The 12263-nt window shown below is 41.0% G+C and overlaps 1 protein-coding gene across 10 annotated transcripts in view; it reads right to left on the bottom strand.

Moving 5' to 3' along the window:
* Positions 1 to 5710, bottom strand: part of WDR19 (WD repeat domain 19) — a 78026-nt gene extending 72316 nt beyond the window's left edge. For 8 of the 10 annotated variants that reach the window (XR_011567156.1, XR_011567157.1, XR_011567158.1 and 5 more), the window contains exon 1: positions 5602 to 5710. Coding sequence is in view for 4 of the 10 variants with exons in the window: in XM_070791309.1 (XP_070647410.1) it covers positions 5602 to 5607 (6 nt within the window). In the remaining 6 variants the exon portion in view is untranslated. The remainder of the gene's footprint in view (positions 1 to 5601) is intronic. The other 2 variants (XM_019962598.2, XM_019962599.2) reach the window with 1 other exon arrangement.
* Positions 5711 to 12263: the final 6553 nt, after the last annotated feature.

The raw sequence follows: 12263 nt of genomic DNA, 5'->3' as shown, positions 1-12263 counted from the left end.
AACCATAATCTGGCTGGTCAAGTACAGACCTCAACATACACGGGAGCATTTACTATAAAACTTTTTTGCTTTTGAATGTTTCTAAATGTTAATTTTATATAAATTTATGATTCAGTGTTTTATAACTATTAAAAATTAAAAAAAATTAAACTTGAATTTGTGAAAGTCACTCAGCCATGTCCGACTCTTTGCAACTCCACAGGCTACAGTCCATGGGGATTCTCCAGGCCAGAATACTGGAGCGGGTAACCTATCCTTTCTCCAGTGGATCTTCCCCACCCAGGGATTGAATCCAGGTCTCCTGCATTGCAGGTGGATTCTTTACCAACTGAGCTATCAGGGAATTTAGCTAATTATTAATAGCATGGATTTGGGGAGATTAAATTTAATAAAGTTGCTATTAAAAAACCTTAACCATAAAAAAAAACCCTTAATCATGACAGAAATACAAAATATCTATACCTCCTTCAAAATTATTTTTTCTCCTTTCTCCATTAGATACACTTTATCATTAAGTGTTTAATTTGGCTATTGGGTGGATACTTTTTCAACTGAAAAATCATTCTTTTCACTTTGACAACAAAGAACTGTGTATACAATATGGAGGGCTTCCCAGGTGGCTCAGTGGTAAAGAATCTGCCTGCAATGCAGGAAACCCAGGTTCGATCCCTGGGTTGGAAAGATTCCCTGGAGGAAATGGCAGCCCTCTCAGGTATTCTTGCCTGGAGAAACCGATGGACAGAGGAGCTGGGAGAGGGCTACAGTCCTTTAAGTTCCAAAGGGTCAAATACCACTGAGCACATCTGATATAGAAGCCACAAACCACATGTGTACTTGGAATTTTATTGAGGACTTGATATATGGGTAGTCCAAATTTAGATGTGCTATAAACCACACATGACTATATGATTTCAAAGACAATACAGCTATATATGAAAAACCCACAGCAAACATTATCCTCAGTGGTGAAAAACTGAAAGCATTTCCCCTAAAGTCAGGAACAAGACAAGGGTGCCCACTTTCACCACTACTATTCAACATAGTTTTGGAAGTTTTGGCCACAGCAGTCAGAGCAGAAGAAATAAATAAAGGGAATCCAAATTGGAAAAGAAGTAAAACTCTCACTGTTTGCAGATGACATGATCCTCTACATAGAAAACCCTAAAGACTCCACCAGAAAATTACTAGAGCTAATCAATGAATATAGTAAAGTTGCAGGATATAAAATCAACACATAGAAATCCCTTGCTCTACACTAATAATGAGAAAATAGAGAAATTAAGGAAAAATTCCATTCACCATTGCAACGAAAAGAATAAAATACTACCTATATATAGAAAACTATAAAATACTGGTGAAAGAAATCAAAGAGGACACTAATAGATGGAGAAATACACTGTGTTCATGGATAGGAAGAATCAATATAGTGAAAATGAGTATACTACCCAAAGCAATCTATAGATTCAATGCAATCCCTATCAAGCTGCTGCTGCTAAGTTGCTTCAGTCATGACCAACTCTGTGCGACCCCATAGACGGAAGCCCACCAGGCTCCCCCGTCCCCGGGATTCTCCAGGCAAGAACACTGAAGTGGGTTGCCATTTCCTTCCCCAATGCAGAAAAGTGAAAAGTGAAAGTGAAGTCGCTCAGTCGTGCCTGACTCACAGTGACCCCATGGGCCGCAGCCCACCAGGCTTTTCCGTCCATGAGATTTTCCAGGCAAGAGTACTGAAGTGGGTTGCCACTGCCTTCTCCACCCTATCAAGCTACCAATGGTATTTTTCACAGAGCTAGAACAAATAATTTCACAATGTGTATGGAAATACAAAAAACGTTGAATAGCCAAAGCAATCTTGAGAAAGAAGAATGGAACTGGAGGACTCAACCTGCCTGACTTCAGGCTCTACTACAAAGCCACAGTCATCAAGACAGTATGGTACTGGCACAAACACAGAAATATAGATCAATGGAACAAAATAGAAAGCCCAGAGATAAATCCACGCACCTATGGACACCTTATCTTTGACAAAGGAGGCAAGCATATACTATGGAGAAAAGACAATCTCTTCAACAAGTGGTGCTGGGAAAACTGGTCAACCACTTGTAAAAGAATGAAACTAGAACACTTTCTAACACCATACACAAAAATAAACTAAAAATGGATTAAAGATCTAAATGTAAGACCAGAAACTATAAAACTCCTAGAGGAGAACATAGGCAAAACACTCTCCGACATAAATCACAGCAGGATCCTCTATGACCCACTTCCCAGAATATTGGAAATAAAAGCAAAAATAAACAAATGGGACCTAATTAAAATTAAAAGCTTTGCACAACAAAGGAAACTATAAGCAAGGTGAAAAGACAGCCTTCAGAATGGGAGAAAATAATAGCAAATGAAGCAACTGACAAAGAATTAATCTCAAAAATATACAAGCAACTCCTGCAGCTCAATTCCAGAAAAATAAATGACCCAATCAAAAAATGGGCCAAAGAACTAAACAGCCATTTCTCCAAAGAAGACATACAGATGGCTCACAAACACATGAAAAGATGCTCAACATCACTCATTATCAGAGAAATGCAAATCAAAACCACAATGAGGTACCATTTCACACAAGTCAGAATGGCTGCGATCCAAAAGTCTACAAGCAATAAATGCTGGGGAGGGTGTGGAGAAAAGGGAACCCTCTTACACTGTTGGTGGGAATGCAAACTAGTACAGCCACTATGGAGAACAGTGTGGAGATTCCTTAAAAAACAGGAAATAGAACTGCCTTATGACCCAGCAATCCCACTGCTGGGCATACACACTGAGGAAACCAGAATTGAAAGAGACATGTGTACCCCAATGTTCATCGCAGCACTATTTATAATAGCCAGGACATGGAAGCGACCTAGATGTTCATCAGCAGATGAATGGATAAGAAAGCTGTGGTATATATACACAATTGGATAAGAAAGCTATGGTATATATACACAATGGGGTATTACTCAGCCATTAAAAAGAATACATTTGAATCAGTTCTAATGAGGTAGATGAACTGGAGCCTATTATACAGAGTGAAGTAAGCCAGAAAGAAAAACACCAATACAGTATACTAACGCATACATATGGAATTTAGAAAGATGGTAACAATAACCCTGTATGTGAGACAGCAAAAGAGACACAGATGTATAGAACAGTCTTTCGGACTCTATGAGAGAGGGTGAGGGTGGGGTGATTTGGGAGAATGGCATTGAAACATGTATAATATCATATGTGAAACGAATCACCAGTGCAGGTTCGATGCATGATACAGGATGCTCGGGGCTGGTGCACTGGGATGACCCAGAGGGATGCTATGGGGAGGGAGGAGAGAGGGGGGTTCAGGAAGGGGAACACATGTACACCTGTGGCAGATTCATGTTGATGTATGGCAAAACCAATATAACATTGTAAAGTAATTAGTCTCCAATTTAAATAAATAAATTTATTTAAAAAAAAGATAATACAGGAAAGAAGGCAAACTATCTTTACTGATAATTTTTCATATTGATTACATGTTGAAATGATAATATTTTGGATATACTGGGTAAAACAAAATACATTATGAAGGTAACCTTAACTGTTTCTTTAAAAACATTTTAATGTGGCTACTAAATATTTTAAAGTACATTGGCTCACATTATATTTATATTAAACACTGCTGATACAAAACATCTAGAGCCATAAGTTTGAATGAATAAATTTACATTTTAACATTAGGTTAAATTAAAAATTAAACAATGATGCCTATATCTAGGCAAGTTAAGTTTAGATACAATTGCAGGTGGTGTGACAGTCTCAATGGTAACACAAAACTCTTCCAATGGTCTAAATTTTACACCAATTACAGGCAATTACTACATTAAAAAGATGATCAAATCCACCTCTATTGAAAACAGATGCCTATAATCAATCACAGGTGCATCCAAGTTGTGTGGAGCAAGAAGACACCCTTAAAAAAAAGTATAAAAGCATTTTACTTTTGCAATTTTATGACCACATTGCCCTGGAACCCCTACATGCAAGTGAGGGCTCCCTAAATTTGAATGTCACTAGTTTCTTGGTAGACCTCCTCTGGTTGTGATTTTACCTACTATTTTTCTTCAAAGGAGGTCAACAGGCGCTCCATACACATACAACACCCCGTAAAAAGGTGCTAGCTTCAAAACCAGAAAACGAACCTTTAGACTGCTTTTTTCAATCTTTATTTTTTAATACAATTGTTTTTTGGCCACCGACATAGCTTGTGGGATCCTAGTTCCCTAACCAGGTAACTAACCTGGGCCCTTGACAGTGAAAGAAAGGAATCCAAACCACTGGACCACCAGGGAACTCTAGATTTTGCTTTTCACTTATTAGCTGTAGGGCTTAAAGCAGGTCTATTAAATGGCCTCAAGCATAGAATTCTCAACTGTAAACCAGGAATAACAGTATCTCCTTACTCTGATGGTTTAGTCCTTAAGTCGTGTAGGACTCTTGCGACCCCGTGGACAGAGGAGCCTGGCAGGCTACAGTCAATGGGATTCTCCAGGCAAGAATACTGGAGTGGGTTGCCATTTCCTTCTCCAGGGGATCTTCCCAACCCAGGAATCGAATGCAGGTCTCCCGCATTGTAGGCAGATTCTTTACCAACTGAGCTACAAGTACTTCATAAATGGTGAAGAGCTTTAGAAATGTGAGTTAAGATTACAGGTCAACTCCAATTTACACTATAGCCACGAAAATGTGCAAAACAATGAAAAAAATTAAGCTTTCCATTTCTATGCCAGATCAGGGCCTGTGTGTGTGGGGGGCGGGGGGAGTGGTGGTGGAGTGGGGGGGGGGGGGGTGGGATGGGGAGTAGGGGGCACTAGGAGTGGGGCGGGGTTATTGTCTGGTAAGGCGAAGGGTGAATGAGCTGTAGCCAGTGACCCGGGAATGGGGTTCATAAGCGCAATCCTAAAACCGATGCATGCAGAGGATGACGCTCTAGAGATTGAGACCTGTGCATGCAGATTTCCCCGTGAATAATATACACCGTCACCAGGTGATCTGTAAACTGCGCCAGTCACAGCCAATACAATTTGAGATTCTTTCGGAGCTTTTCACTCATTTTAAGGAGCTGAATAGCCGCCAGAAGGCTGTTCAGGAGCCTTGCCAGGGGTTTAGCTGCAAGAAATGAGGCGGCTCCTGACACTCGAACGAGCCAACTCTACAAGGACCCTCCGAACGCTTTTTTCCCCCAAACTCATTCTGCCCGCCGTGTGAATTCGGGCGAATTCGGAGTCTCTTCAGATCCAGTCTGCTCATTTCCAGCAGTGGAGGAATGGCCAAAACGCACCAACTCGGTCTGCGGTCCCAGAAATGAGAGGCCTCCCTCCCCGCCGTCTCCTCTTCAATTTTCCTTCCTTTCCCCTTGTTTCTTCAACTTCGCCTCTGCTCTCCCTGGTCACCCCGCTCCCTTCCCCATTTCTCAAGCACTCGGGAGAAGGAAGGAAGGTCACAAGCCTCTATCCTGAAAGCGACTCTCGTAGAGTTTAAGGGAATGCCCAGTGGTCGCACATTCCCGCACCCCCGGGTTTGTAAGTTATTTACCTTCATCTCAAAGATCCAGCAGCTGCGCGATCTAACAAGTGCGCAAGCGCACCCGATCTTCTTCAAGAAGGCTACCGCGTTCCGGTCACCCAGGAGACCGCGCGAGCAATAACCAATCAGCGAGCGCCAGCTGAAGGGAGGTGCCTCCAAACCTCTGAGGGAGAGGGTGGGAGGCGGGGACTCGAGTCACGTGATACCAGCGAAGCAAGGTTCTGAGTAGTTGAACGTCGTGAGGCCTTGCTGAGCCTTGGCTTTCTGGCTGGGCCGTGATTGGATGACATCGGAGGGTTCTGTGAGATGTGGAAGCCGCCGGCGTAAATTTAGGCCCTGACTACAAATAAATCAGTGGTGGCGAGTAGGGACGCTGAGAACTTCAAGGAGCTGAGTGTTGTATAAGAAGAGGCGGGAGTTGGTTCGTGGGGCAGTACTCTTACGCAGTTCACGCAAAGAGCTCACACTGCAACTGTTCAAAGGATACTCAATTTGGAGGCTGATTTTGGCTGGGAATATGTTTGTGTCTTCAGATATTTAAATTTGGCTGCAAGACCCACACATTTAAACGGAGATGTCTTTAATAGGTGATTGGGTGATGGAGAAAAAGGTTAGAGAAGTAGAAATTCGGAAATTGTTTTTGTATTGATAATAATTAAAACAGTGAATGGGACTTCTTAGATTTAGGGAATGTTAAGAGGGAGAAACTTTTAATTTTAGGGGCTGAGAATTAAACTGACAGAAGACCAGTTAACAGGAGAAAAGCTTACGAATGTATATGTATTATGTTTAGCCGATATGGGAGAATTAGTTAAAAAGAGAAACGAAACATGAAATCTCACATCAGTGCGTTAATTAGGGTGCTATATTTCTCTCTAGTTTTTGTCCCTGTGTATACCAGTTTTACTTTGTGTTTATAATTATAATATATGTGTATTTGACACAGTTATTTAGGTCAAATAATAAAGCACATTTTTTAGGGTGGTTAGTACTATTAGGTAGCAAGTTAGGCATGTGCAACAAGGAGTGGCCTAGCCAAAAAAGACCGCTCAGTCGTGTCTGACTCTTTGGGACCCCATGGACTAGTCCACCAGGCTCCTCTGTCCATGGGATTCTCCAGGCAAGAATATTGAAGTGGGTTGCCATTTCCTTCTCCAAAAAAAAGATGCAAGCTGATCTCTAAAATGCCTTTCCAGACACACTCAGGAAAATTCACAGATGCTACAGGAAGTAACCACAGAGACTTTTCTAACTCCTGCACATGTGCCCTAGGTACACAGTGGGTACAACCTAACCACAGGGGCTTCCTCAAGTAACCTTAGGCAACTAGGAGCCAATTAAGGGTTCATAAATATTCTACACACACACACATACATATCTGATTATAACAGACTGAATTATGGGAAGACATGCGCAACAGAGCCTGCTGTTACATAACTTGCAGATACCAGTTGGCCTAGAGTGTATGCCTATTTGCATTCCTTTTCTTGATTGGTGGTGGGTACAAGCCCTACTTTGTATAGGGCACAACCAAAAGGAAGAGACAGGAAGTATAAAAAGGGGGAGGCCAAGAGGGATCATGACCATGGCCTACTCCCATGTCTTGGGAGTGTCTGTCGAATAAAAAGATCTGCCTGCTTGTACTGTAACTTGTATGTTGTTTTAAACAAGGAAGAGAAACAAACTGACCTGATAGTACTGAGTAATAGAGCATACAATCCTAATAAAATAGGTTTTAATTTCCCCCTACTAAGTAAATAAATTTTTTCAGCTCCTTTCTACAACGTTTGAGGCTGAATCATTTAGATCATTGGTTCTATAACTTTACTGTGTATTTGAGAGGTTTAGCGGGTGTTTGGAGAAGGCAATGGCACCCCACTCCAGCACTCTTGCCTGGAAAATCCCATGGACAGAGGAGCCTGGTGGGCCACAGTCCATGGGGTCGCTAGGAGTCGGACACAACTGAGCGACTTCACTTTCACTTTTCACTTTCATGCATTGGAGACGGAAATGGCAACCCACTCCAGTGTTCTTGCCTGGAGAATCCCAGGGATGGGGGAGCCTAATGGGCTGCCGTCTATGGGGTTGCAGAGTCGGACACGACTGAAGTGACTTAGCGGCAGCAGCAGCAGCATCGGGTGTTTGAACCACCTTGGGAGCCTGCTGAAACATAGATTGCTTGGCCCCACCACCAGTCTTTGATTAGTTGCCCTTGGGTGGATTTGGAGGATTTCCAGGTCTAACACATTCCCAGGTGATGCTGATAATGCCCCTCTGGATTACACTGAGACCACTGTTCTCTAAATTTGTTTCCTAAATCCTCTGTATTCTTTTTCACGGTTTACAAAGCAACAGTTTTTTCCAAGTACATGCCTTCTGAAAAATCAATTGTCAATTTATTTTTAAGCTGCAAGGAACATTTGGTATTATTATTTTACATAAAGCAGGGAGCCTAATTAATGCCTAGTTTCTTGTTTTTTATTATTCTGTTTTTCTCCTTAGGGTAACAGAATAGGCAGAATTTCAATATGTGGATGAAAGAGAAAGGATATTTAGAGGTAATGAGGTACAGGGGAAGATATAGACAATGTGAACCCAATAACAACCTCTTAGTAACTTAGATTATTTACTTAACTTTCTCAGCTCTACTTTTAAAAAATGGAGTTATATATTTTACATAGAGTGTGGTGTAGATTTAAGGTGTACAATATGTTAATTTGATACATTTTTATATTGTAATATATTGCCACTGTAGTGACAATGGTCAACTTCACTTTTCTTTTTCTTTTTTGGCCATGCTGTTCAGCTTGCAGGATCTTAGTTCCATGACCAGGGAAGAGGCAGCTGATGCGCTCTTTGGGGACTACAGGGCTCAGAGAAGCTGAGTGGCATGAGGCCCTGCGGGCTCTCAGGATTGCTGCCCACTCAGCCCAGGTCTAGCCTGTAGGTGAGGCTGCCAGAAAGAAGAGCCGAAGGGTCTGCAGACCTCATCCAGAGAGAAGGTCCAAGGGCACCTCGGATACTCGAGATGAAGAGTTTAGGTTTAATTTCTTTTAGCCTCTTCCCTATTCTAGAGTGGCCACCTCTGCAGTGGTGCAGGGTTTCTCTGGAGTGCAGCATTTTTCCAGGAATGCTGTGGGGCAGATGGGAAACCTGCATGTTTGGTGCTGACAAGCCCAGGACCCCATTTGTAGTTTTCAGCTGAGATGTCCCTCCTGCCAGAAGAGATTCCTTTAGATGGTCCTACAGTAGACTGAAGTGAGTGTTCACAGTGTGTCGTAAAACAGCTGCCCCCAACTTTTTTGACACCCGGGACAGATTTCATGGAAAACAGTTTTTCCACAGAGAAGGTGGGAGGTGAAACTCAGGTTGTAATGCAAGCAGTGGGGAGTGGATATAAATATAGATGAATCTTCCCTTGTTCACCATCTTTTCATCTCCTGCTGTGTGGCCTGGTTCCTAACAGGCCATAGACCAGTACTGGCCCAGGGGTTGGGGACCCCTGTTCTAGAAGACTCTCAACAGTCTCAGGAGCAGACTAAGTAGGTGTTGTTAATAAGGGTTAGTGGTGAAGCTGTATAGTTGTACACTGGTGCTCACTTATGGGAGGATGTCCTCTCAAGTGGTGTGGCGCTCCATACCATTGAGTCCCATTGGTGTAATAAAACTGTTTCTTATAAATGTGGATTAAAAAAAAACAAAACTAGGGAAGCCTGGCATGCTGCAGTGCATGGGGTTGCAAAGAAGTCAGACATGACTGAGCGACTGAATTGAACTGAATATTTGGGAAAGGAGGGAAATACAGTGTCTCATTCTAAAATTTAAGAACTAGGGACATGATTAAGCCTGTTCATCTGGGAAAGGATCTGGTGTCCACATGCTGGGAAAGAGCTACTGAAGAGTTAGCCAATCCATTATACAACCTATCAGATCAGATCAGATCAGATCAGTCGCTCAGTCATGTCTGACTCTTTGCAACCCCATGAATCGTAGCACGCCAGGCCTCCCTGTCCAGCACCAACTCCCAGAGTTCACTCAGACTCACGTCCATCGAGTCAGTGATGCCATCCAGCCATCTCATCCTCTGTCGTCCCCTTCTCCTCCTGCTCCCAATCCCTCTCAGCATCAGAGTCATTTCCAAGGAGTCAACTCTTCGCATGAGGTGGCCAAAGTACTGGAGTTTCAGCTTTAGCATCATTCCTTCCAAAGAAATCCCAGGGCTGATCTCCTTCAGAATGGACTGGTTGGATCTTGCAGTCCAAGGGACTCTCAAGAGTCTTCTCCAACACCACAGTTCAAAAGCATCAATTCTTCGGCGCTCAGCCTTCTTCACAGTCCAACTCTCACATCCATACATGACCACAGGAAAAATCATAGCCTTGACTAGACGCACCTTTGTTGGCAAAGTAATGTCTCTGCTTTTGAATATGCTATCTAGGTTGGTCATAACTTTCCTTCCAAGGAGTAAGCGTCTTTTAATTTCATGGCTGCAGTCACCATCTGTAGTGATTTTGGAGCCCAGAAAAATAAAGTCTGACACTGTTCCACTGTTTCCCCATCTATTTCCCATGAAGTGATGGGACCAGATGCCGTGATCTTCGTTTTCTGAATGTTGAGCTTTAAGCCCACTTTTTCACTCTCCACTTTCACCTTCATCAAGAGGCTTTTTAGTTCCTCTTCACTTTCTGCCATAAGGGTGGTGTCATCTGCATATCTGAGGTTATTGATATTTCTCCTGGCAATCTTGATTCCAGCTTGTGTTTCTTCCAGTCCAGCGTTTCTCATGATGTACTCTGCATATAAGTTAAATAAGCAGGGTGACAATATACAGCCTTGATGTACTCCTTTTCCTATTTGGAACCTTTTCCTATTTGGAACCTATATACAACCTATGGGAGGGGGTAATTCTAGAGTGCACAGAGCTATTTTAAAAAATAAACTATATAACAAAATTGATTGCTTATTTAAGTATAAATAAATATCTCTTAAATATGCTATCTTCAGGATAGGCTAACTCTTCAGTAGCTCTTTTCCAGCATGTGGACACCAGATCCTCTAATTTATTTGTTAAAATATGACATTATGAAAAATATTTGTCAGAATTTGCTATAAAAACTGGCAAAAAATAGCATGAAGTTTGTCAAAAGGATATTGAGAAAAATAACCTAACTTGTTATAATATCAGAAAAATGTTTTTCCAGAGAGAGAGAAAATGAGAGAGGAGAGTTTCCATGGTGAAGAGAAAGAGGCATGGTATGGGATTGGGGATGGAAAAGAATGACATTTAATACTAAGTATAGATAAACTAGGAAATTTAGGTGGAATTCAGATTTTTAAAATAAATAGATATAATACACAAAATTTTTATTGTATACAACATTTCCAGTAAATGCCAGTATTGTTTGATCATCTTATATTTTGCTTTCAATTTATTTTTTATACTTCCAAACTTTAAAATGATGCCCATTAGAACAAATAAATAATTTTCTACAATATTATGTAGAAGTCTAATAAGCATGACAATTAATAACTAGGGAAGACAGTATATTCAAAAATAATATCTGGTCAGGGGATCCTAAATTGAGCACAGTTCCCTTTGGTTTCCTAAGGACTATTAGTAGCTAAAAATATTAACGTCATTTAAAAATTAATAGCTATTATATATGATTAATTTTAAGCTTATATTATAATTGAATATTCAACATTAAGACAATTATTTTTGTCCAGTTCTGTGCGAAGCATGATTCTAGGTGCAGATACTTGACTGTAAATAAAATAGCCAAGGAAATTAATAAAATTAGTTCTGGGTCCATGACAAGTTAATGATTCCTATTCTCTGGAGAAAGTTTTTGCACTACTTCCCCTGAGTTCATACTGTAGTTCTTAATCCTTACTGCTATTAGAATTAGCTGGGGCTCACTTGCAGTAGCTTAGGCTCAACCCAGATTTATTGAAACAGATTTCTGGAGATGAAGCCTACCTTTTCTTTCTTTCCTTCTCTTTTTAAATTCTGTGGTGCACAGAGTTGAGAACCATTGGTCTAGAGTATCCCAAATGTAAAGCAGCAGATGGAAAGCCTGTTTTGTTTCTGAAGATGGATAGCTACTTCTGCTAAAAAACTTATGCTCACTCTGTTCCTCTGGAAACCAGCTTGACGGTTCCTTAAAAAAACTGGGTGTTTAGGGAGCATGCAGTGACTAAAACGTGTATCCCTTGTTTCAATAATTACTATTAATGATTTAAAAACTTCTGGATGGACTTGTCCACCAAGGGTAAATGATTGAACATAATGCTTTCTCTAAAAGGGCAGAAGAGAAGCACGCCAGAGGGAGGGAAAGAAATTAAAGAAAATAAAAAGAGAATAGGAAAAACAAGACTAGTAGGGTTAAGAGATGTGAATATTGTCTTAAGTAGCTGCAGACTCTGAGATTTTTCTTGAAAACATGCCAGACATGTGAATTTTTCTTCAAAAAAGATATCAATACATTCTGATAGTATTTAAAAATGCCAAGCAATGGGTTACATTTGGGACCTGGGGAAAAGTTACTGTTTCAGAAACAATCTTCTGAAAGAATGGAAATTATAGATAAGTAATGTAACTGTTATTTTCCTCTATTTCTTTGCATTGATCGCTGAAGAAGGCTTTCTTATGTCTTCTTGCTATTCTTTGG

The sequence above is a fragment of the Bos indicus genome, chromosome 6 (genome assembly GCF_029378745.1).
Source record: "Bos indicus isolate NIAB-ARS_2022 breed Sahiwal x Tharparkar chromosome 6, NIAB-ARS_B.indTharparkar_mat_pri_1.0, whole genome shotgun sequence".
In the NCBI taxonomy this organism is placed as follows: domain Eukaryota; kingdom Metazoa; phylum Chordata; class Mammalia; order Artiodactyla; family Bovidae; genus Bos; species Bos indicus.
The sequence above is the reverse complement of the archived record's forward strand: the minus strand, read 5'-3'. Positions and strand labels throughout refer to the sequence as shown.